This window comes from Chinchilla lanigera, unplaced genomic scaffold (genome assembly GCF_000276665.1).
Source record: "Chinchilla lanigera isolate Chin_1 unplaced genomic scaffold, ChiLan1.0 scaffold00043, whole genome shotgun sequence".
Taxonomy (NCBI): Eukaryota; Metazoa; Chordata; class Mammalia; order Rodentia; family Chinchillidae; genus Chinchilla; species Chinchilla lanigera.
In genome coordinates, this window is record NW_004955444.1 from 981615 (window position 1) to 1008516 (window position 26902).

The following is a 26902-nucleotide window of genomic DNA, read 5'->3' on the forward strand; positions in this document are numbered from 1 at the left end:
ATCTATCTAGAACACTGAGAATAAGATGTAGTCTTCAACTGTAAGCAAAAATCAAACCAAAACTATTCCTCTGTCAGGCTTAGTTACGTAGAAAGTACAAGTGTGGATGACAAAAGGTACAACTAACCGTGGAACTGCTTTTTTCTTTGATTTAGCCAAGCAGAAACTTCACTGCCTAACATTAAACCATTACTCTACTGAAATCAGAAAAACTTATACATCTTGTTAAAAAAAGCAACTTTCCAACTTTGACCAGATGGAGCACCAAAAGGATTGTCATCTGTCAAAGTATCTGCAATTTTCCCCACACAACTAGCATAATTTAGTTACCTGATATAAAATAGGAAAATATACTTGATTTTTATTTAAAAGAAAGCTGAAAATAGGATGTCCCTCAATCTTACATAATATACAATACGCTCCCAGTAAATGTTGCTACGTTAATACAGGAAACGCTGCTGAGAGTTCTACAATCAGCTAATTCATCACCTAAATATATCTAACAATAGCAACTTAATATACCACCTTTTTGTACCCTGAAAAATGTAGTTAATGATAAAGGCTCTCAACAATTTATCTGTAAGATTTTTGCAGACCGTTAAATCATGGTGACTACAGAAAGACTGTATCAAGGTGTAGTGACTTTAAGGAATGAAAAATAAATTAACTTAATAAATCAACAGTAATTTCAAAAACTCAATATCCCAGTAAGTATGAAACAAAAGAGAATGCACATTTTGCGTTAATTTTAATGATAAAAAGGGCACAGGAATAAAAACCTGATATTTCACTTATATTGCATAACAAGCTAACCAAACTGGACATGGAAGATAAATTATAAAACAAATCACTTTACTTATTGTTTCTATGACTTTTAAATCCACCTTCTGTCTCTCAAATAAGGCTGAGGTATAGTACACTGGCAAAAATAAGAGGCAAACAAGAATAGTGCCAAAGTAACAGATACCCAAAACCAAATATCATATAAAAAACATTATATAGTAACCATTTATCAGATTAGAGCAGCAGGAGAAAGTTACTTCTAAATCATAATCATTTTAGTGGTCTTTGTCAACTTTGCCACATTAACTTTTCAACATCATTCTTCATTTGTAAAATTCATGTCAAAAAAGGGGCTGGGGAAAGTCAGTCAGTTCATTCCAATAAATTACCTCTCCAGTTCTCATACACATGCCCATCAGCACAAAACTGAGAAATAATACCTAAGACTCGGAGATTTTGTTTTAAGTTATGAAGCAAATTAAAATGGAAAAATACAAGAAAATAGAACCAATGGGGTTGAAAAAGCCCCTCACTGAAAAATCTGTATTAAAAAAACTAAAAAAACAAAAAATAGAAACAAAATTCTACTAGTACAAACTAGCCTGAGTGGTTTCGTGGACACCATGACTGAGTCCATTGTCACTGTACTTTTAGGAATGGATTTTCTTCATTCATGCTAAAGTGACACATGAATGTAAGCTATTAAGGACAGGTACTACATATTCATAGGACCCAAACAGTTACTGTATATCCTATAAATAAAAATATTTCACTTTGATAACTGACTGAATATGTGGGGACTCCATGTAAGCAACCACATGGTTGTTTGCTGTACAGTCCTGTGCAAATATAAAAAAATTTTTTGCTATAAGGCTTTGACCCTACAGTTTTCACAGCAACATAACTACCATCCAGCATGTACCATATTTTGCAAGCCTTCAAGTTCAACAATCCAAATTGTCGATTCATGTTATGTCCAAATGCAGCATCCTTGAGGAGTTTAGTAAGTAGGTCAGTTAATCATCCAGGGGCATACAAACATCTCCTGATTCATCCCATCGAGGTGGATCATTCTGATCTTCACCGTCATCAACCAGCTCTTCATCAGCTTCTCGTACTTCGTTCTCCTCGTATTCTTCATCCCGAGGGAATTCTGTGTCCTGTCCCTGATCTACACCTTCTTGCCCTCCTGGTTGTGATTTATCTGCACAGTCTACACAAACACCATAGCGACGAGATCCATGTCTTATTCCAACACTGGCTGCTAACATGAAGATCTTCTTACACACCATACATTTGTATTTTTTATCCTTTGTATGCACCTAATTAAAAGGGGGAAAAATCCAATATAAGGACAGCATAGAAACAGAAGGCATGTGAACCACTCAAACCACAATGAGTGAATACACCAATGCTTTCGTACGAAGTTCAGTATCATCTCATATGTACATGTTTTGTTTAAAGCAATGTACGAATCATCCTTAAATTTGTAAATATCTTAAAATGCTTTAAACTTCACTGGCATAAACACAGTTTATCACAAAGTTGGTTGTATTCAAAACTACTTACCAAGGAATGTCTTTTTACATGTTCTCTTCGAGTAAACAGCTTCCCACAAATATCACAGCTAAATGATCTCACTCCCGTATGAATGAGCAAGTGCCTTTTTAGTGTTCGTCTGTATTTGGCTACATAGCTACAATGAGGGCATTTTAACTTGTTCACCATGATTAGAGATGATTCGCCTGTAACAATTAAAAAAATTAAAAAGCACTTATTAAACTTGCTATCAAGGTTTCTATCTCTATCTCTAAGAATAGCAATTAATATAGGGTTACTACTTATTTTTTAAAACCTAGAATATGGAAGCTTATTAAATGTTAAAATTTATTTTAAAATTGTGCCAGGTATAAGGATGCACGCGCCTGTTTGTAATCCCAAAACTCAGGAGGCAGAGGTAGGAGCATCTTGACTTTGGGGCTAGCTTGGGCTATACAGTAACTTCAGAGCTAGCCTAGGTTAATAACAAAAACTTGTCTCAAAAAACACAACAAAACAAAATATCAGAATTCTCTGTTTGTTGGGGAGGGGAGGAAGGTTTGGAGGGAGGGTGGGAGAATGGGGGAAAAAAAGAAACAAATTATATTATACATAGGTATAAATTCTCTATTATGAATGTGATCATTACATATATCTAAAATGTAACAAAATCTGACTGGAAAAAAAAAAATTCTATTTGGCTGAGCAATACTTACCATTTTCCCAAGTTTCTTGTTTTGGCCAAGAGTCTGGCAATAATCCGTACTTGAAATCATTTGAAGCACCTGGGAGCAACCCATACTTGAAATCATTTGAGGTGCCTGGTAGTAATCCATACTTGAAATCACTTGACAGGCCAGGTATCAAACCATATTTGAAATCATGTGAAGTACCTAGTACAATAAAAAAGTTGATTGTGAAATAATAATGTAAGTATCTGTTTCCTTAGAGTCAGAAAAACAAAATACATTTATACTCTAGAAACAGTAATATACCATCTTAATATAAATGAGCTAAGTAAAAAAACTCTTAAACTTCCAGAACTGTTAGCTAACTCAATCTCTTTCCTTTATACAATACCCAGTATCAAGTATTTAAATATAGTTAACAGCAAAAAGACTGACAGGGGGCAGGAATTATCTCCCTGAGGATTTAATTCCATTTTTTTGAGACAGGGTCTTGATAGGCAGTTCAGGCTGGTCTCGAGCTCACTTTGTAGCCCAGGCTGGTCCTGAACTGGAAACGATCCTCCTGCCTGAGCCTCCCAAGTGCTTCGATTAATTCCAGTTCTGAACTGGCATCTAATTCCTTGGATTGCAGGAGCTTTACACACACAGAACTCCTCACAGCTACTGCTGTTCTAACCCAATCACTGATTCTAGCCTCAGGATTATTTTCAGGGGCTGCCAACTTGTCTCCCAGCTCCCCGACTGCCGTTCCAGAGTCTGTGTTTCACCCAGCAACAAAAGCTTCCTTTAAAATACCAACTCAAAGCCTGTCACCCTCCCATGGGAAGGATGAAACTGAAAGGGTTACACACCTCACTCCCAAGTAAAAAGCCAATCTCAACGCCCTACTGCACCTTACCCGGGGAGTCCCTGCTTCCAAGCACCCACCTTGATGACTCCATTCCAACTCTCTAGGCCTCTATGTTGTTCAATGGTAAGCAGCCTCCCACTTCAAGGCCTTTATTATGCTTCTGAAAACCACTTTCCAAGATGTATGCATGTACACCTCGTTTCTGCAACAGTACCGGCTCAGACCCTAATCCAAAACCCTGACACCTGAAGTGCTTCCCTACCTGACTTGTGAGCACCACAAGGTGCTCAGTTTCGCACCCTCAGACTGGAGAAGTTCCACTTGTAAGCTCCACACAAACACTGCGACACCTAAACAACTCCAACATCCTAAAGCACTTGTGAGCCCAGGCATTTAGGGTAAGTTATAACTCAACCCGAAATAAAATTTTACTCCCAGGAACTCTGTGGTTTTAATAAAAGAATGCTTAACAAAGTGTATTTCATAAAAATGCACTTTCTTGCATTTACTAGACACTTAACAATAGAGAAATTTAAGATATTCTCCTCTTTGGCGAAAGCATCAATACCCAATTAAGTAAAAAGGTCCCTACTGTATGTTTTTAAATCCACTGATATAAATTGTTTTGTACTTGGAATACAACTTCCCTACTTTTAATGTCAAGAAAGCCCTTTGAACTCATATATAATTTAAACATAACTGCTGCTCGGGAGAAAGTTTTCAGAATTCCAGAGTGAAACAGCATGTTCATATATGTAGGAAAGAGACTAGGATGGCAGTGGCAGCCTGTGGAGGTCAATTAATTTTCAGTTTCAAATTTCTAAACAGTTGTAGCGTCATGATTCGTATTTCTTATCTAATTCATTAAAAAATTAGGCTCTGAGAGAACAAGGAGTGTCTCTCTGATCTTTGTAGTTCTAATGTCTAAAACATAAAAATTTCTTCCAATTATTTGTGGAATAATCGTATTTAGCAAAAGCTACACCATGTAGCTGATTTTTTTGTTGTTGTTTGTTTTTTGAGACAAGGTTTTGCTATGCAGTTCAGGTCAGCCTTGAACTCACTTTGTAGCCCAGGCTGGCCTCCAACTCAAAGTGATCTTCCTGCCTCAGCCTCTCGAGGGCTAGGATTACAGTGGTGCACCACCACGCCCAGCCAGGTAGGTAATTTTTCACTTGCTCAAAATCATGTTAGATATTGCAACGTGTTCAATTTAATATTCACTACATTGACAGACTATACCTAAACTTTTATGGACTGCTAATCAAAGATGCAGGATTACGTATTTTTTGATACCTGAAATTACATTTTTGTATAAAACATGCATGGTAACAGGTAAGAGACACTTTTTAGAATACCAATGAAAGTCTTGCCCTAAATTTCTTACATCTCTTCTAATACTCCAAACTAGCAAAGATTATTTATAGGAATTATAATAGCCTGAATAAAGGAATTGTCACTGTAATTCAATACACTTATGGCATTACCATTAAGGTAATTAAGGATCTACTCCAAATAGTTTAGTGTTCAATATCTTTCTAGATACATTATTCCACAATGGCAAATTAAGGAGAAAGCAATGTTTCTGATCTCCTAAGATATAGATTATAAGACAAAGGCTGATCTCAGATGCAAAAATACTAATGGGTGAAAATGACTTCTTTCCTAAGAGAAATGACTCAAATCAAGGGTTGACATTTTTTGTTTGTTTTTTGAGATAGGATCTCACTATGTAATTCAGGCTGGCCTTGAATTAACCATGCAGCCCAGGCTTGGCTCGCACTTGCAGTGATCCTCCTTCCTCAACCTCCTGAGAACTGGAATTAAAGGTGTGTGCCATGATGCCTGGTACAGGTTCATTCATTTGAGAATACAATAAATGACGTGGATCCTTCTCCACAGAAAATGCTTATGAATGTGAATTCTTAATTTTATGCATGAATTCACATTGCCCCCATGGAACTCATCCTCAGACCACATTTCTAAACCAAGAAAGCAAGTGTAATACTCTTGCTATATTACTACTTTTCTGTACCAACCAAAGAAATCTTCAGAATTTAATGCATTTGATCTAGGGCTAATTTCAAAACTAATTCTAGTAATTCTCTTCAACAGTTAAGAGAACCACCATCAGGCCAATCTCCTTCAAAACTGGCTTAACCTTGCCATGATGGCACACACCTGTACTACCCGCCCTTGGGAGCTGAGACAAGAGGACTGCTGTGAGCTCCAGGCCAGCACGGTGAGACTGTCTCAAAAAGCCAAACCAAACCAAACCAAACCAAAGTCAAGCCAATCCAACCAAAACAAAACAAACCAAACCAAACCAACAAACAAACAAAATAATCTATGGCTTAATTTTGTCATTTAGAAGCCTGAGTTCTTTTTCTAGGAGTACCCTAGTTGTCCTCCCTCCCCTATCAACTTTGAAAAGAATTTCAAAACTACAGAAGATAAAGCATCAAACATCCATAACCCTTTAACAGCGTTAACTCTGCCATATGTTCTCCTTGTGTATTCACATATACACACTTTTACAAACTATTTTACAACTTTATTTACTTCAAGCCCAAAGCTGCGTATCGTCTTCTAGAGCAGTGATGGCGAACCTCTTAGAGGCAAGGGCCCAGACTGCACCGCAAAACCTACTTACTTATCGCAAGGTGCCAACAGTGCAACTAAACGGGAATATTGGAGGCTGCAGTTTAGAAAACACAACTCATACATTAACATCTTTGTCTTAAAGACAAATAACGCATGCCACAGGTTTGCCACCACTGTTCTAGAGCATTCTTCAAACCACAGAAATTTAGCGCTGATTGCATCTTAACACAAACCGCATATCCACATTTACAGCTCTTCCCAAAATGTGCCCTTTAACGCTCAGGTAATCAAGATCCACACTACATTTACACTGTCTCCTTTATTCTGCCTATCACAACATGACATTAGAGTTTGGGACGCTGACTACATGCAAGATTCCCTTAGGTTTGTCCAATTTTTTTCCTTTCATAACTAGGTTCACGTTAAAACATTCTGCAAGAATACTACACAGGTAATGACGTGCCAGCCAATGCTGTTACTTAATTTCAGCGTGATACTTAATTTCTTAGTGATACTTTTACTCAGTTGGTTCATATTAATGTTTCTCAGGTCTTTTTATTATAAAATACCTTTTCTCCCTTGTAATTATAAGTAATCCATGGGATAGTACCTGAGATCAAGTGAATATGCCATTCCCCAGGAACTTTTTTGTTTATTTGAGACAGGGTCTCACCATGTAGTTCAGGCTGACCTTGAACTCACTACGTAGAGTCCAGAACTTGTAGCAATCCTCCTGCCTCAGCCTCCCAGAGTGCTGGGATTACAGGCGGGATTATAGACGTGTGCCACAACACCTGGCTTTCTCACCAACTTTCCAATCATAGGGGAACAAGTCCATTAATAGTGGCTTAACAGCTGGGTGTGGTGGCACACACTTGTAATCTCAGCACTCAGGAGGCTGAGGCAGGAGGACACTGTGGAGTTCAAGGCCCTCAGCTACAGAGTGAGCAAGGCCAGCCTGAACTGCATGGAGAGACCTTGTCTCAAAAAGACTTAAAAAAGTTTTCTTTTCATACTTTCTCACTCGTAACACACTCACAGAAACCTTGTTTTTGCGTGCATCCAGGCTTCTCTCTTACACAGTAGAACTGGTGTAAGTTGCTACATTTTCAATGGCCATCAATATTTACACTACAATTTTTTTATCAAAACCAACTAAAATACATTAGTCAATTGCTCTGGTCATTTCTATTCCCATTTCACCTATAGGAAGTCATAAGTTATATAGTTATATAGGAAGTTATAAGCTTTATTAACTACCTTTGATATTTATAAATTTTTAAAGTTCTAATAAATAAACTCCCATTCATCTTATTATAGTGATACATGCATACCTATATTTATAGCAGCATAAGTCACAAATCTAAATCTATATTTAGTTAAATCTTAGAAGCAGCCTATGTCTATCAGCAGATGAAGAAAAATGTGTTATTTTTACATGATGGAGCACTACTCTCCCATGAAAGATAAACAAGTCATTTGTGGGAAAATGGACATACCTTGAGACCATAATGTTAAGTAAATCAGACATGACCCTAAATATTGCATGGTTTTCTTACATGAGAAACCCATAGTACAAACAAATTAAAGAGCACAATAAAAAGAAACAGGTAGATAGATCTTTTGCCAGAGGAAAAGGACCAAAGGATGGAGGGAGAGGAGGAGGAGGAGGGGGATGGGAGGGGATAAAAAGATGTGTTAAAGCCGGGGATAATGACAGTGCCTGCCTTGCAAGCACAGCGTCATGAGTTTGAGTCCCGGAACCAAAAAGAAAAGTGTTATGTACACGTACCAACTCCTCATGATGAATGTGTACTGAAAATATGCACTAGTAAAAATCTGAATATTAAAATTAACCAATCAATAAGTCCCCCAAACAAAACCAGAAATACCAATTTGTGTTTGCCAAATTTCCAAAGTCATCATAAGCAAAGCTACCACAGATTAAGTATTTACAAATATAAGGTAAGACACTGCATAAACCCTCAGGAAAAAAACAAGCACATGCCCATCTTCCAATCCTCTTAAATGTACTCTTGCTAAAAATTTTACTGTACCTACCGGCATCACCTCCATCTTGAGCACACCAGGCTTCAGCCAATAGACTTGCATTTACACCGTCTGGCCCTGAGAACAGAGCACCATCCAAATCTGAAAAGGACACGCAGACGAGTTTACTTAAAAACCACACTACAGCCACCACCCGAAGTATCACTTTCTCTTTCAATTGTTTCTTATGCAGACTAAATAGGGTTATCTGCAAGTACTGGAGATATACTACATGCTGAACAACTGCATGGTACAGAAGCAAGCCTAAGTCAGTACAAAACAAAGTGAACTCAAGGGGAGCAATCCGTGCCTGCCTTAACCACCTAGCAAGTTTAGCCCGAGTGGCACTCAGGGCAGTGCATCTGTTTACTTCCTATCCCAAGAAAGCGCGGCTTGGGCGGATGTCCTTTCAACCAGGATTCTTGTTTGCACTCCATACACTAGCATGCCTGTCTGTATTTTAGAGATTATTTTCTGCATACTTTTTTATTTAGAGTGTTGTATTTGCATTTGATGTTTGTTTCTAATGAAATCTAAATAAGTAGTTCTGGTCATTTTCTTTTACCAATTCATGTTTATTTTATTTGTGAAAAATAATCTGTAATTTTGTGCTATAATCTGTAAAAACTCTTACTGTAAGTACATTAGATATAATTTTTATGCTTCTCCAGAACTCAGTGATACTCTTTTACAACGAACAGACACACTCGGGACACAGACTGAACAGAAGGGATTTGCCAAAGAAAGACACAAACTGAAGAAAGAAAGAAAAGTCAGCACATCAGAGAAGTCTGTTATAAAATGGAAAGAAAAGACATGTCTTTATTGCTAACTATTCACAATACAAAAATGACAGAACTTGAAAGAAGAAACAAAAAATTCCGCTAGTGGTCAATGATTATAATAATTCTATGGGTGGTGTACACAGTTGACCAACATCTAATAGGATGTCCTGTAATCAAAAAACAAGGAAAGTATTATAAAATATTTATGTATCTTCTGGACCAAACAATATGGGATTTTGTTATTTTTTCAAAACAAGGAGGTTCAAAAAGTCATTTACAATTTAGACAGACCAAATAACTGAAAAATATGAGATAGCAGGACATCCACCATTGATATCTTCACCACTGCATTTAGGGGTAGAGGTTTTATTGAAATTATATCACCCACAGAAGGAAAGGTCAACATGGCTGTGTACAGTGTGTTGATCAAAGACAGACAATAATTCAACAGCAATTCAGAAAGATACTAGATACTACTGTCTAGACTATAATGCTGGTTATTGAATGTTTTGAGATATACCATACACAGAAAGATTATTGCATGAAGTTGTTGTTTTAATACTTCCTGATGCCAGGCATGGTGGTGCACTCCTGTAATCCCAGCACTCTGAAGCTGAGGCAGGAGGATCACTGGGAGTTCAGGGCCCGCCTGAACTACAAGTGAAACCCTGTCTCAAAAAACAAAACAAAACAAAAAGTCCTGTTATATTACTCTATAAAAATTAAGAGAAGGGCTTTTAAAAAAAAAAATTAAGAGAAGGGGCTGGGGATGTGGCTCAGTGGTACAGCTTTTAAGGCCCTGGGTTTGGTTCCCAGCACTACAAAAATAAAAAACTAAATAAATAAAATAAAAATTAAGAGAAAAATGGGTCAGGGATATAGCTCAGTGGCACAGCGCCTGCCTGGCAAGTATGAGGTCCTGAGGTCAGATCCTGGTTCAAAAAAAGAGAGAAAATATGCAATTTTTGGACATCCTGTAAATAACTGAGACTAGTAAGTGGTTATATTTTTCTAATATCTGAAATATATGCTTTCCAATTATTTGTTAATAAAGGTAACAAATTATAACTTGTAACTGGTATTTTTGACTTGTTTAAAATATCTGGAAGACTAATGCCAGAAATCACTACATGTGCTAATACCTTCCATTAAATATTATTCATTACATGTAGTAACAGGGTGGAAGATACACCTAAATATTTATGAAATGATCATCTAAGGTTCAGACATGGTTTTCAATCGTAAGAACATGGGCACCCTGAAAACTTAAGTACTGTGTACCGGTTAGGAATGAGCAGTAAAAGTCAAGGTGCAAAAATAAAGTTTTAAAAAAAAAGTCAAGATAAATTAGATGCTGATCCTAGCCTTGTTGCTGCTATGCGACTGTCTGTCTGCCTGATTCCTCAATGACATTCACAGTATAAAAATTCAATTACTTAAACTGCCAGCCAAAGCTGGCATGGTAGTGCATGCCTGCAGCCCCAGCACTCAGATCACCTCAAGGTCGGCCAGCCTGGGCTACATAGTGAGTTCAAGGCCAGCATGAAGTACACAGGGACACACTGTTTCTTAAAAAAAAAAAGTAAGTCAATTGTTATGATTATGATGCTTCTAATTAAGTATAAAAAACATTACAACAGGTTCATAGTTCTGTACTGGTTCTAAAGACGACAAATGAAGCTAAAATAGTAGGCAAACATTTCAGAAAAGAGGTCATTGTTAAGAGTTAATCCTAACTCTGTACGGAAAGGATGGGTTGAAGCAACATGAAAAGCAACATAAAAGGAAAAAAGGCAAGCTAATGAGAGTAACCATTTGGCTGTAAACCTGTCTGTAAATCTGTCCAACTCCACTGCCTTCAGCCAGGTACTCCAGACTACTCTCTTACTAAACTAGAGGAACAAGTTCTCTTTGCTTTCAAATGATGGTGTTCACACTTCTATTCATTTCCAAGACGCATTTATTTCATGTTCCTAAAATGTCCATTTTTAAATTGGTTCACCACAGCTTTTAGGATGAACTTCCAATTTTTTTTAGTTTAATGTCTAGGTTTCTGCTCTGGACTCCATCACCTCAACTGTCCTAAACCCGCCCTCTATCACGCTAAGCTACAGTCCTAGTCTGCTCTGTTTATTGAGACGGTCTCCCTACTTTGCTCAGGCTGAGCAGAACGGATGACCCTCCCAGTGCTGGGGTTACAGGTGTGCACTACCATTCACCCACTTCTGAATATGTTTTAAAATATCCTTTAACCATCACCACCAGGCACCTTTCATTTAAGACATTTCGTACCACCATCCTTGATTCCTTTGGCTTCCCAATATCCAAAATTAAAAACTGAAAACAAGCTATAAAAACTGTAAAGCACAAATTTCCTATGATGAATGTGATCATTATATATACCTAAAAATGTACCAATAAACTTAAAAAAAAAATTAAACAAAGATTCTCTGTACTTATTAAAATAACACTTAAGCTGGGTGAGGTGGCTCATGCCTGTAACAAGCCCAGCACTCTAGAAGCTGAGGCAGAAGGATTGCTGTGAGGCCAGCTTGGGCTACAACAGTGAGTTGGAGGCAGCCTGAACTACACAGTGACACCCTGTCTCAAAAAAATAAACAAAACAAAAACTCCAAAGTATTTAAATAAGCAAATAAATTGTTATGTAATACAATAGGGTCTCACACAGTGATGGTTCTACTGTACAGTTATAAAGCTTCAAAATTACAGAACTTCGGCACTGCACGCGAGGACAGTGGGATTCCACGACTGTGAAAGAGTAGTATAAATGGCGGTCAGCTATGCACAGCAGGTCATACCAAGCCTTGTACAGCTGGGAAGGACTTGGCCTTTTTTTCAGAAGGGATGAAAGAATATGTATCTATGTTTTCTTTTTTCTTTTTTTTTTTGTATCTATGTTTTCAATGGTACTAGGAACTGAGCCAAGGGAGCATTGAGCTATATCCCTAGCCCTTTTTATTTTTGAGATAAGGCCTTGCTAAATTGTTCAGACTGCCCTTAAACTTGTGATCCTCCTGCCTCAGTCTGAAAAGCTGGGATTACAGGTGTGCATCACCATACCTCACTGAATTAAAGGATTTTAAGTAAGAAGTTAAATGTTTTAAATCATTTGCCTTTTAAAAGAACTATTTATTATCACTCTGCTATAATGAATTAAAGGAGGGTGAAAGGATATAGCCAGGCGAGTTATTTTAGCATCCAGACAAGGGCTGAAGGGGACCTTCACTTTTTGTTGATGGCAATGACAAAGAAAGTGGATGAATTTTAAGAATGTTTGGGGTTAGAACTGGGCTTGGTGGCAGACTGAACATTGGGGGAAAGGAGGTAAGATGAAGAGGGAATCTAGCCTATCCATGCAGTATTAATGGTAGGAAAGGAAACCAAGGAGGTAGACCACAGAGGGGTGTTCGATGTTCAGATGTTTAGTTGTGAGCACAGCATATGTGTGGCACACCTACAAGAGAGAGATAGGGTGGTGAGTTAGAAGATTCAGCTTGGTTCGGCCTAGCATTAAATTCCACCTCTACCACTTCCCAGCAAACAGTCCATTCTGCCTCTCTAATGCAGTGGATCTCAAAGTCCCTCTATCTGTATCATCAGGGAACTTTGCTGTAAAGGGAAATTCTTAGGCCCACCTAGACCTACTGAATTGGTTTGGATGAGAGGCCCAGAAATCTGTATTTTAACAAGCCTTCTAATGACTCTGATGTTTACTAGGCTGAGTAGAGTTCCACTGTAAAGATGGGAGGAAAAACGGCATCTCATCTGATCTCAATTTTTTTTTTTTTTCATTTTACTTTCCAAGTACAGAAATTTTGCAGTAGAGGCTATAGATCTGGCATTCGAGCTGGAAATGTCTGAGTTGTCAGAATATAAACAGCAAACACCATCACAGCAGTGAGCAGATGAAGTCATGAACAAAGAAGAAAAACGCTGACCAAGTATACTGAAGAATTCTACCATTTAATGAGCTAGAATAAGACGTAAAAGGCTTTCAGGGAAAAAGTATATTGTGTCAATGCTGCCTAGAATTAGAGGTGGGAAATGAAAATATGTATTACTTTCATTCAGCAAGCGCCTAGATGCAGGGTGTGATGGAGCACACCCATAACCTAAGCACTCTGGGAGGCTAAGGCAGAAAGGTCAAAGTTTAAGCCCACCGTGTGCAACTTAGCCATCAGTGGGATCCCATCTCAAAATAAAAAATGTTTGAAAAGGGTTGGGGGTAATACAGCTCAGTGTGAAGGCCCTAGGGTTCAACCCCCAGCCTCCTATCCTGTCAAAAAACAAAATAAGTGAAATGGGAGGGCAATGGGCCAGCCTGAACTAGTGAGAGCCAGTATAAAAAAAAAATTAGCCGGGCGTGGTGGCGTGCGCCTGTAATCCCAGCACTCAGGGGGCTGAGGCAGGAGGATCTTTGCAAGTTCGAGACCAGCCTCAGCTACAAAGTGAGCTCAAGGCCAGTCTGAACTCCACAGCAAGACCCTGTCTCTAAATAAATAAATAAATAAATAATCATAATGCAGACAAAGGCCTTTAAAAATATTATATTGACTTGATTATTATGCCTTACCAACATTTTAACTGGGACTGCACTAAATCTGTAGACTGATTTGGGTAGTACTGATAAAAATATCAAAGCTTTCATATTATGAACCTTTCCATCAAAAAAAAAGTTCTGGGGCTGGGGATTTAGCTCAGCGGCAAAAGCACCTACCTGGCAAGCGCAAGGTCGTGAGTTCGGTTCCCGGTACCGGAAAAAAACCAAAAAAAAAAGTTCTGCCTTTTGCACTTTTTATTACTAGATAATAGTCTTAGTGCCTGCAAAACAATTTCTCAACTTTTTGATCTGTAAGTACACTAAAATATATCCATAAACTGAAAATATTTAACTGAAATGTAATGGCTTTGTTTTCCCACAAAGGTAAACATATTTCACTAATTGGAAAATAAAATTTAGCTAGGCATGGTGGGACATGTCTGTAATCCTCATTACTCAGGAGGCAGAGGCAGGAGGATCACAAGTTTGAGCCTAGCCTGGGCAACTGAGCAAGACAATGTCTCAACCTACAATAAAAACATGGCTGTGGGTTTAGCTCAGGCTGTGGGGTGCTTGTCCAGCATGCATGAGGTCCTTGGTTCAACTTCCAGTACCACCACCACCACCAAACAACCCCAAAAACACAAAACAAAAACAGGGAAACATTTAAAACATTATCCAAACTACTATGTTTCTTAATCTGTGGGGGGAAAGAGTATGTAAACAGAGGGTATTTCTGTTCTAGTAATGTTCTACAGAAACTCGCTAAAGGCTTTCATCAACTAGTTCTTACAAGAGGTATTTCCTCTCTCTCAGCCTAAAGCATTAGAATTTAATTTGTGATCTTTAACCCTACATAGATGCTAGTTACAGAACTTCTTAGCCAAAAGCTTATTAAATAGCAAATACATTCTTCCTTTCCCTCTAACGTTACTTTCCCTCAAAAACAAAATGATACCCACGATACGGGTACTCATGGTACAGGAATTACACTGTCTCACTTCTGAAAGGCATCAACTACTTGGTTCTTTACAAAATAAAAAAATATAACTCAAAATAGGCAAGTTCTTCCTGGTTGACTCTAAGTTTTCATCAACAATGTGCTTGATTTAGGAATCAATATATCAGAACTCTTTCTTTTTAACCTCATTCAAAATCAGGCAAAGAAGGCACGCATGGTGGCACACGCCTGTAATCCCAGAACTTGGGAGGCAGAGGCAGGAGGGTCACTGCAAGTTAGAGGCTAGCCTGAGCTACATAGTGAGCTCAAGGTCAGCCTAAACTGCACAGTGAGAACCTGTCTCAAAAAAAAAGACAAAAAAAAATCCCAAAAGACAAAAAAAGAAAAAAAAAAAAAATCAGGCAAAGCCTTGAATGATTATTATGGCTGCTGTGAATATAGGAGCCAGACAACCAACAAACAACTCATTTGACACAGGAATGAATTTTTCTTCTCTAGGAAGCATGACAGTAACTCTCAGTCATCACCTTTTTCTCTAAAAGTACAAGACTACAAAATAAATAACATACTTGATTCTGAGTCAGTCAAGATCCTACCATGAAATATTTCACTTCATTTAAACTTGGAAAAATATTTCTTTACAAACATCAGAAAATTGTACTGAAGATTTATTAAAACACTAAGTTTCACAAGATGAAAGCTATTTTTCTGATTAGGAGCAGGTGTATGTGTGGAATATACGATTTAAATGACCAGCACTAAATGGTGAGCAATGTGTAATTTCCTCTACCTTTACAAGTGCCTTTCCCCCTCGCTAACAGCAGCCTCCTCAAAGCCAAGCACAATTCTCACATCCAGCAGTTAAGTCCTCTCATAAATTCTCATTTAAGTTTCACTACCCATCTATGCAGTAGTAAGAATATTTGTATCCTCAACTTTATTCATGAGGACACTGTTTAGTAACAGTGTTGTACTGCCTTCTTGGTCATTTCAGGGCCCACCACAGAGGGAGCAATCAAAAAGTCTGGGTAATCTGCAACCCTGGGAATGAGAGTGCAAGACTATATTCAAACTTACTTGTTAGTGATATTTGATATGCTGTACTACTTTTACTAAATGAACAACAACAACAAAAAACCACTATGCGAAACTAGCATTCATTGTATCTTTCTTGTTCTTACAGGAACCAAGATATTAGCTATAATTGTCCTTTGCAAATAATACATTTTTTTGTCTTTTTGAGATAAGGTTTCACTATGCAGTTCAGGCTGGCCTTGAACTCAGTTTGTAACACCCCAGTCTGGCCTCAAACTCACAGAGATCCTCCTGACTCAGTCTCCTGAATGCTGGGATTACAGACATGTACCATCATGTCCAGTTCTTCCAACTTTGTTAAAATACAAATATAGTACTTCTGAAAAGAGTAAGATATTATCAGAAATACTTTTCATCTTTCATTATCATATACTGTATATATTAGATTTCTCTTTTCTACAGATTCAGGACTAAAAGCGTTTTTTCATAAATAGGTACTTTTCATTTTTCCCTTTCAATAAATCCAGTTGCAAATGTGTGTAGACATACATAGCGCACGCGCACACACACACACACATATACACACAGAGCACCCTTCACAGTTCCTGTAGTGCCCTAGAAACATGGTATTAATTTTTCCTTCTTTTTTTCTTTTGTACAGGGAATCAAACTCAGGACATTGTGCTTGCCAGGCAGGCACTGTGCCACTGAGCTATACCCCTGGGCTCTTTGCTTCACTCTTAAAAAACTCATTCACTCAAGAGTGCATTGACTTAGATTGGGTCTCATAACATTTTTTCTTTGCATTATTCAAAATGACATCTCTGTCAAAAAAGAAAATAATTCCTAATGTTTCACCAGTTCACTCCTCAAATTCATGCACTATTTTCTCCAATTTAAAAAGTCTTAAATTCAAGCATAAACATATCAAATATCTAGTTCAAAAACTAATTTTTTTTAAAAAGGCAGGGTTTTGTTCAGGTTGGCATTGAGCTCACTATGTAGCCCAGGCTGGCCTCGAACTCCCAGCAATCCTACCTCAGCCTCCCAAGTGCTCGGATTACAGGCAGGTGCCACCATGCCCAGCTAGTTAAAAAAAAAAAAAAACTCTTGTTGCCTCAGTTCGTAAAACAAGATCCATAATTCAAAATGTTCCACTGAGAAGGGGAACAGGGAGGGTGGTGAGGGGAAGGAAATAAGAGACAAGGGAAAAAAAAGAAAAAAATGCAAAAAGAACTTTTGCAAATAAGGACAGGAAGAGGAGTTGAAGGGAAGGGAGGGGAATGGGGAAAAAAGGTAAGAATCAAGATGTATCACGGACAGGTACAAATTCTCTATGCTGAGTGCTACCATTATGTGTACCTAAAATGCACCAATAAAATTTTAAAATTGCAAAAATGGTCACAAATCTTTACCACGACATACAAAGACAATTACAAAGGAGCCCTACACCTAACCCACCTCAGAGCCCGGCTAAGCCCCCGTCTTGTTCTTTGCCTAGTTACAATATTCGTTTCCTGCCACCCGGGAGTGGAAAGCCACAGCACTGCACAGTACAAGATCCAAGTCTTCTCCAATTCTGTTGAGCAGCTAGGGGCCTTCGGTTTTACCCTTTGCTGTAATTATTATCCTAAGTGTTTGCTTCTTAATTACAATCATTAACCTGTATTAGTTACAGATTAATGCGTTTCTCTGTGACAATTCCATCCATGTAGATACTGTGCTCTGAATCTACTCTATTACTTTCTCTTGCCCCTGATCCTTCCTTATTAGTAGTCCTTCTTCTACTTACAAGTTGTCATTATTTTAGCTACCACATGAGAGAAAATAAAGTGGAGAAGAGAAAAATGATGACAAACCATTCTACTACTACTATTATCCACTTAAACCTAAATACTGAAGCCAGGTGTGGTGGCATCCACCTATGAGAGGCTGAGGCAGAAGGATCACCTCAAATTTGAGGCCAGCCTGAACTACACAGTGAGTTTAAAGCCACCCTGAACTACTTAGCAAGAGAGAATCTGTCTCAAAAACGAAAAATGACTTAACATTTTGACTTGCTCATCTTTCTAACATATATCATCCTAAAAGGATGCTTGAAAGGTTTAGCCAAGCATCTAGAATCACTAAGAAAAAATAGGAATCCAGGCCCTCTCAGGATAACATGGAGAATGAAAAATTTTTATGTATTTTGACACACCCTAGTGAAGTCTGGGGTAGCACCCTATAATCAAAACATTAGCATTTCTACCATAAAACACGAGTATTCACATTGAAGGAAGTTTTTAAAATAAATGGTTTTAAATGAGTTACAAAAAAACTTTGGGTTTTAGAATTTTTATGGTTTCAGAATTATGAACCTGAAGTTTTATTTCTTTCCAATCAGAAAGGTTTTTTGGGCTTAGTTACAATTTAAAATCTATGCAAAATGAAGTATGTATGCATGTAACACATAGTACTATTATTTACAATGAGTGGAATTTGCTAGTATGACTGAGATATAGAAATCTAGACTCAGCCAAAAAACCAAAGGTTACATAAGGCTAACTGATTGGCAAAACTCAGCCTAAAACCCAAGTCTCCTTTATCAAAGCTAAGTTCCCTTTTTTAAAATTAGAAAAATCATTCATATACTACATTTATGTTATGGTTAAAACAGTAGGACTTTTCAAATCAGATAACCTGTTTTCAAAACTGTAAAAAATGTTTCACTAGTTCTACAAATGTGATCATTTAGAAAATATTTCAGAATTCTGCCTGCCCAAAAGTAATACCAACCATCAATTACTACCTGAAATAGAACAGTACAAATGCTGACTAGCACCTAATTTTTAAAAATTGATGCAATTAGAATAATTACTTCCAATATATGCCATTAGGATTCCCTACATCTACCTAGTTTGAGTATTTTTCTCAAAATTGTTTTCTAAATATTAAATTATATGCTTTTTAACTAGAAGACAAATACACAAATTGGAAATGTAAGTGCTTAAAACTGATTTCAACTCTACTTGTAAGGCTTAATATAAAAGGACAAATACTGTAAAACTATTTTCTCTCATCAGAAGTGGAAGTGAGAGAAATCGATTTAGGTTTTAAAAGAACTGTATGGCTTTTGATCAAATAAAATTACCTGACATTTGAATATTTGTGTGGCATTAAGAAAAAAATCAGTCATCTACATAGAACTGTGTTAAATTTGTGTGTGTGTGTGTTTTTTTTTTTTTTTTTTGGTCTGGTACTGGGAATTGTTAACTTGTATCAAAGATAAAAACTATTGCTGGGCGTGGTGGCACACTCCTGTAACCCCAGCACTCAGAAGGCTGAGGCAGGACCGCAGTTGTAGTGGGAGTAAATCTAGATTCAGCCAAGAGTGGAGGCCAGCCTGGGCTACGTAAGCGAGCTCAAGGCCGGCCTTCACTACAGTATTTACTGGAAACACTTGCAGACACTGCCCATGATATACACAGTGTCAACTATAAAATCCATTTGAGAACTTTTCAGAAGTCAGTACCAGGAAGTTTGCCATCCTATAGAATGGATATGTTTCTTCCTTCTAGGTTGTTTAGTATCTTGATCTTTAGGATCAATTAAAAACTTAACAAGAGTAATCTCATTTATATCCTTAACTAGCACTTTTTAAATTTCTTTGCTAATTTTTACTTGTATTCTGGAAATCTGTCAATCTAAAATCTATGCAAAATGATGTATGCATGTAATACATAGTACTATTATTTACAATGAGTGGAATTTGCTAGTATGACTGAGACATAGAAATCTAGACTCAGCCAAGAGTGGTGGCACACGTCTGTAATCCCAGCACTCAGGAAGCCAAGGCAGGAGGATCGTTGCAAGTTTGAGACCAGCCTGGGCTACAAAGTGAGCTCAAGGCCAGCCTGAACTGCATAGCAAGACCCTGGCTCAAAAAGATAAAAAATTTAAAAAATAAAAATCTAGACTCAAAGAACAAAATTTCATTATTAGCCCAGAGCATCAAAAGATCAAAAATGGGATTAACACCTGATTTGCTCTGACTGCCACCTACATGAACATAGTGTTATAGTCCTAGAATTTAATTTGGCTAAAATTTGTTGGAAATCAGCAAGACAAGGATTTGAAATATTCACATTATCAAAACATTACTGACACCCCCCATTTGATTACTCAGATTTTAGTTTCTGTTGAGTTTTAATTATCCCACAACCAAAATAATTAACTACCCAAATACCAGTCAACAGTTTCAAATTCTACAGCAAGAAGACAACATTATTCAAGCTATGATTTACCAACAAACCATAGATGTACAGCACAGCGTGTATTAGGCCTGGGGTTCAATCCCCAGCAAGAGGGAAAAAAATAGTTAAAGGAGACTCATTTTTAAAAGACACTGATCTACTAGCTTAGTGGCTCATCACAAGGTTTTAATGGGACAGTCCTAAATGTGAAACCTGCCTTGCTACTTTTATTGGTGAAATGACCTTGGGAAAAGCCCTAACCTTGGTGAAACATGGCCCACTGTGTTTGTATTAGAACTTTTCTGGAAAAAGTCAATTCCTTGTATTCATGAGGTGAGGAGGAATGGGCAGCCTAGAAAAACAGGACTTAAGGGGAATTTTTAAAATGTCTTAATATCTGAAGGGTTTCCAAGTAGACTAGAAAGATTAGAGGTTAGGTTCAAATTACAGTCCTCAAAAATGGCAGAATTAGCAAGCTATGAAGAAGCAAATTTTCACTCAATATAAAATGACTTCTTAATAATGGTCACCCTACACACAGACTGCTTAAGAAAACAAATCTTTTCAGATGTGGTGGCACACGCCTATAACCCCAGCACTACACAAACTGAGGAGGGAGGATCAAGAGTTTGAGGCCAGCCTGCAAAAGAGAGAAGAGAAAAAAGGAGTTCTACACCAAAAATCAGCAGGAAAAAGTTTCACTCGAATACCTCCATATTCATTTACTTGCACTTTGCTCATGACTACGCTCCCACTACAACTGGCAGTTATTACCTGACCGCATGGCCAGCAAAGCCAAGTATTACCAGTTTTTCACCCTTCACCGTAAAAATATGCCAGCTTTTGGGTCTATGTCTTACTACGCCCTAACCATAATACTTTTGTAGGACCCACTTTTTGCCCTCAAATGTTACTGGATTTAGAGGCATTAAAAAGCTGGAAAAAAGCTTTAACAGTTGGAATGTGGCATACCGCTGATACGGCCAAATCTGAGTTTAAGCAAGATCCCAAAATGTTATCAATGACATAAAGACATAATCGTGTTTTACAATGTAAGAGATAAACTGAAGGCATACTAGACTACCAACAATTAATTCATTACAGACCTACACTATCCATACAAGTATGCTAAGAAAATTGCTAGTAGTTGCTATTTTTGCAAACTATGCATTATGGTTCAAAATTATTGCTCTCTTTAAATCATTCAAATTATATGTGGTCATAATTTTAATGGGCAGGAGGATCTCTGGAAGTTCGAGGCCAACCTGGGCTACAAAGGAGTTCAAGGGCTGGGGATTTAGCTCAGCGGCAAAGCGCTTGCCTGGCAAGCGCAAGGTCATGAGTTCGGTTCCCGGTACCGGAGAAAAAAACCAAAAAAAAAAAAAAAAAGAGTTCAAGACCAACCTGAATTGCATAGTGAAAGCCAAAAAAACCCCCCAAAAACAATTTTAATAGGGTGAGCTCTAATTAGTTTTCCCATCAAACTAGTGCCCAAAATATCTGTTTATTCTTTAAAGGAAATTTGCTCTGTGTGCATTTGCAACTGCAGGTACGTAATACTACATACTTGTACACTAACAAGGTTTCCACTATGCTAGAATAATGCATTCAGCAAAAAGCCAATGCAGCTCTATTTCTGAGAACTCTTTCAAGGTCTTCTATAATAAAATTAAGCCAAAACAAAAAAACCAGCGAAATAATCTCTACCCTTAATATTTTATTTAACAAAACTCCCTGCGGGCATTTATTGTTAAACACTTGATATAAAGTATAAAAGCAACAACTAGTATTTATTATATGCATGTGCAATTTTTCACATAAATAAAATGTTACCAATTTAAACTAACCTAAATTTAGAAAGCTAAAAACCATTTTGCAATTTGGGAACTAAAAACAGTAATTTTTTTTAACAGAAAGTATTCCATCCTCAGGTAATCATCATCAAGTAAATCACACATCGAACAATGCTTTGAGGTACAATTACATCAAATATTGGCAGTACGGGACAAACCTAAGATAAGAAACCTCAAGCCCACTGAGCTGCTTCTTGAAATAAGGTTAGGGACATCTAAATTAAACTAAAGATAAAGAAAAATTTTCTATTTACAGTCTAACACATTTTAAAAAAGAATCTCCACTACCAATATGATATCCTAAGATTCTAGTATACATTCTTTTAGGAATACATGGAAGAAAAAGATCTTAGAGGCCTTTTTTACTAATCCAAAAAGAACAAAAATGAGATGGTGATAGTGGACAAACTTGAAATATTCCAACTTCCCTAAGAGAAGTGAGATAGTAGCTCTAAACAAATCAGAATCATCTCATCATTACCAAAATTCTATTAAACGTTTGTTTAAGTACCTAAGGGGGAGGGAATGTAAACTAGATCTCACAAGTGTTCCAAAATGATCAAATAATTTTATATTACAACTACTGGCTCTATCTCTTCTAGCGCTAGCTGTAAAATAGTGAGCAGAGGAAAAAGAGAAGAGGAAATCTACAGAATGCCTTGCACAGTGAGGTTCACAGGCAGTGCCCGACTTAAGATGGCTTGACTTAGGCTTTTCCGACTGAGTGGTGGTGCAAAAGCGTGTCCATACAATGTTCTTTTTCACTTTCAGCACATTATTTAGTAAATTTCATGAGGTATCCAACACTTACAAGTTTCACATTACATGAACTTGCCCAAGGGTAGGCTAACACACTGTTCTGGGTCCATTTCTGGTGGACTGGTCTAAGCTACGACTTCAGTAAGCCGTGTATTAAGTGCATTTTAGTTTTACCTTACGACGTGTTTATGGAGATCTAACCTCATCTAAAGAAGCATCTGTATTGTAGATTGGTTAATACAACTTTTGAGAAACTCATACACATTCCAAAATAAAATATACCAGAGATTTTGTGTTTGACTGATTTCCCCCCTTAATCTAGTACAAACATTCAAATAGTGTTACACATTAATTACTTTCGTAATAAAAAAAATTTAACTAAAATGTTATTTTAAAACATACCCAAGAAATCCCAGTGCTCAGGAAGCTGAGGCAGGAGGATCACTGTGAGTTTGAGGCCAGCCTAAGTTACATAATTGGAGCTCAAGGCCAGCCTGCACTACATAGTAAGACCCTATCTCAACCTCCTCGTCCCAACCCACTCTTACCCCCCACAAAATTATATATATATATATCCCAAGATTATAACTAGCTAGGTTGGGTATGGTGGCATATGCCTGTAATCCCAGCACTCAGGAGGCTGAGGCAGGAGGATCAGCATAGGTTATATAACCAAGTTCAAGGCCAGCCTGGATTACTTGTCTCAGACAAAAAACAAAAAAGAAAGAAAAGAAAAAAAAATTGTAACTAGAATCACAATGCAAACAGAGATGTCTCTGTATATAAAACACAGTGTTTACCTGGCTCCTGCTTGATGGTTAGGGTCTTATTCTCTTCCGGATGGGCAATAGGCGCCTGCGTCACTGAGGAGTCTTCTAAATTTGTCTCATTATTAGGTGGTGTATTATAAACAAATCTCTTTGCAGTCTGGTTTTTCCTCCTTGTTTTGCCAGTCTCTTGAATTCCCTGGGAACCTATATTATTCCAAATAAACACTTTTGCTTGACCCGGAGACTCATTTTCAGCCAATTCTGGAGAACCATGCTGGGACCAGTTATTGTCACTCACTTGGAAGGTTTCCATTTGGACCTCATCGACATTAGAATCATCATTTTCCATTTTTATATTACTTGCCAAGTTGGTAAGATTCTGTGTTGCCCAAAAGCTGGCAATTTTTTGATCCCGTGATGAAGACAGACCATCTCTATTGATCGATTTTCTATTATTATAGTCCACAACTACAGCTTCTGGAGCTTCTGATTTAATGCTTATATTTAAGGCATCTCTAATGAAATTTCGGCAAGTATGAACAACTTCACTCATCTGAAGGTAGCTGGCCACTGTCATCACTTCAATGGCATTTTGGCTAGTGAGCACCAGGTTACCAGAATACAAGAAGTCCAAGATGACCGAAAAACCTTGAACTAAAGCAATATCTAAATGGGTAGTATTATTTTGGTTAGGGCTGTCTTTGTTTGAGACACAATATAAAGTCTTAAAGAAACGGCTGCCTGCAACCAGGATGTTCTTGTGAGCTTTAAAGATTTTCCCATTCACCACAATGCTGACATCACAAAGAATATCTTTCTTTCTCTGTTCATCTAGTTGTCGAAGAAGTTGATAGCAGTAAGAGTTCTCATTTGGCCTACTATTGAAGTCACAGTACCCCTCCTCTGCTGGTATTTCTGGTTCCTGAAAATGAATGGAAAACATTAATATTAAATTTTATTTATATTTTAGAGCCCCCAATCCAAAGAAAACAAATTATCATTATCCACGTAAGTTTTTTAAAAAGTACTAGTGAAATATAGATTAGTAGTTATTACACTTTTTGAGACTGAAGCATCATCCTACATGTTGAAAGGAATGAACAATGTGGCATAACTCACTGCTACTGTAAGAAAAATGAAACTGATCCAACTGAGGACCAGTATTTTCTTGGTTCTTCTTTTCATATGTAATCTAAAGACATGAGTTCAGATTTAAAATTAAAATGAAAAGAATAATTACAGTGACACCTTGGTGTGCGAGCAAAATTCATTCTGTAAACATGCTTGTAACCCAAAGCACCTGTACATCAAAGTGAACTTCCCCATAACAAATAATGGAAACTCAGATGACTCATTCCACAACCCAAAAATATTCATATAAAAATGATTACAATACTATAAAATAATGAAGAAAATATAAAATATAAAGAAAAATATGCAAATTAACCCACACTTACCTTTGAAAACCTTTGTGGCTGGTGTGAGGGAGACAAGAGAGAGGAGGGTTATTACTTAGAGCAATCGTTACTGGAATCAACGCTATCTGCTGGCTCAATGGAATCTTTTTCTTTCTGTGCACTTTAATGGAACTTATCCAATGATACTTGCTCTTGGATTTCGTGGAAATGTGACACTACAATGCCATTCAACAGACTGATTGCTCACACTACTACAATCTTATTTAGGTGGTGATTTTCTACAAAATTTTGTATTGTTTCCCACATTTTACACATGTCCCCAATCTCATTTGAAGAGAGGAATTCTGCCTTTTTCTCCTCTGTAGATGAAATCTCTATAACCTCTTATCACTGGGACCTCATCACCCACAATCCCATGGTGAGAGAGATCAAGAGAAGGGGACGGAGGGAGGGAATGAGGGAGGGAGGGAGGCAAAAACCTCAGGCTCAGTTGTGATCATGTGACACTCAGAATTATTACTCCTACTGCAAGATACTGCTTATCTGTCAAGTTACAAACTTAACAGAAATGTCTGTTCCTTCCATGGAATACTTGCAGAAAAAGCTACTTGCAATCCAGGGTTTTATATACTTTCTTATGAAACCTTACTGGAATTCAATTCCTTTGCTTCATCACCTTCTGGTTGACACTGACCTTAAAATATCCAAGTTATAATATGGTGGGCATGTATTATTAAAAAGGTAAATTTTAGCCAGGTGTGGTGGTGCACCCCTGTAATCCCAGCACTCAGGAGGCTGAGGCAAGAGTATCATTGCAAGTTTGAGACCAACCTGGTCTACAAAGTGAGCTCAAGGCCAGCCTGAACTACGTATAGAGACCCTGTCTCAAAAGGAAAAAAAAAAAAAAAAAAAAAAAAAAACCCACGGAAATTTTAAATCCTGGCATACACTGCTATCAAATAGTTTAGGTTAATGCCAATACTAAAGGTAACTACTGATGAAAGTTAAGACAGTCTGGAAAAAATGTGCTTATACTACAAGAATATCCAGTTATATAATTTCCTAGTCAACTTTCAAATAAAAGCCTTATCTCCAGAGTCAAAAACATCATAAGCTATATAAGGTAAGAAATTATCTACATCAAAGCATCACCATATAAATTTTCTTCTCAATCATACATGTATGGATTGTAGTCCCATTTGGTATGAGTCTAGTTTGGGTAAACTCCTATGTAACAGCTGTGTGATATAAAAATAGGTATGTAATCTAATTTCAGAATGCTGTCTGTACCAATTAACTGTCTAACCTTGAGTAAGTCACAATTCCTGCACCTTTTTCTTACAAGGACAAAGCAGCTACAAACATTAGTTATAATGAATAATTTTATGACTTCCTTCACTAAGTGACTAAGCAGGTAAGCTCCTTCTAGGCAGAGCTCTGTATCCCCATCACTCTGAATAGCGGTTAGCACAGTTTAGTAACTCTGGTAAGTAACTGAAGTTATCATTTTTTCCCCAAAAGAAAAACTGCTAATACCTTTCTAAAAAGACAAATGAAAATGCTGGCCTTATTTTTGTGTTAGATTTTTTCACATTTTTTATACAAAATGTTAATTATAGGTAACTTCTATAAAATAACAAAATACACACTGTAACCCCACCACTGAGGGATTCTGAGGAAAGAGGATTCCAAGGTTTGAGTCCTGCTCAGGCAACTTAGCACAACTGTCTTTAAAAAAAAAGACTGGGAATGTAGCTCAGTGGTAGAAAGCCCCTAGGCCCAATCCTCAATGCTGCAAAACCAAAACAAAAAACATAAATATATATCCATAATTTTATGAGAATGAAGAAAAACATGTAATGATGTACACTAGAGTATAAACACGCTGAAAGGGCAGCAGGAGGGGAGGGGTGTTGTCAAGGCAGGAATGCAAAAAGAATTCTTACAGAAACAAACCATCTTAATGGTGGATCCCGAAACAATCACAAAACTCCATTCAACCCAATCACGG

At 37.4% G+C, this 26902-nt stretch overlaps 1 protein-coding gene across 1 annotated transcript; it reads right to left on the reverse strand.

Annotated features, from left to right (window-relative positions):
• Nucleotides 1–1693: 1693 nt before the first annotated feature.
• Zbtb10 (zinc finger and BTB domain containing 10) lies at nt 1694–24825 on the reverse strand. Its single transcript, XM_013518199.1, has 5 exons — nt 23504–24825; nt 8527–8616; nt 3039–3215; nt 2353–2528; nt 1694–2105 (listed from the first exon to the last, which is right to left on the reverse strand). Exons 1-5 carry the CDS (start codon nt 24414–24416, stop codon nt 1800–1802), a joined length of 1662 nt encoding a protein of 553 aa, XP_013373653.1. The 5' UTR covers nt 24417–24825; the 3' UTR covers nt 1694–1799.
• Nucleotides 24826–26902: the final 2077 nt, after the last annotated feature.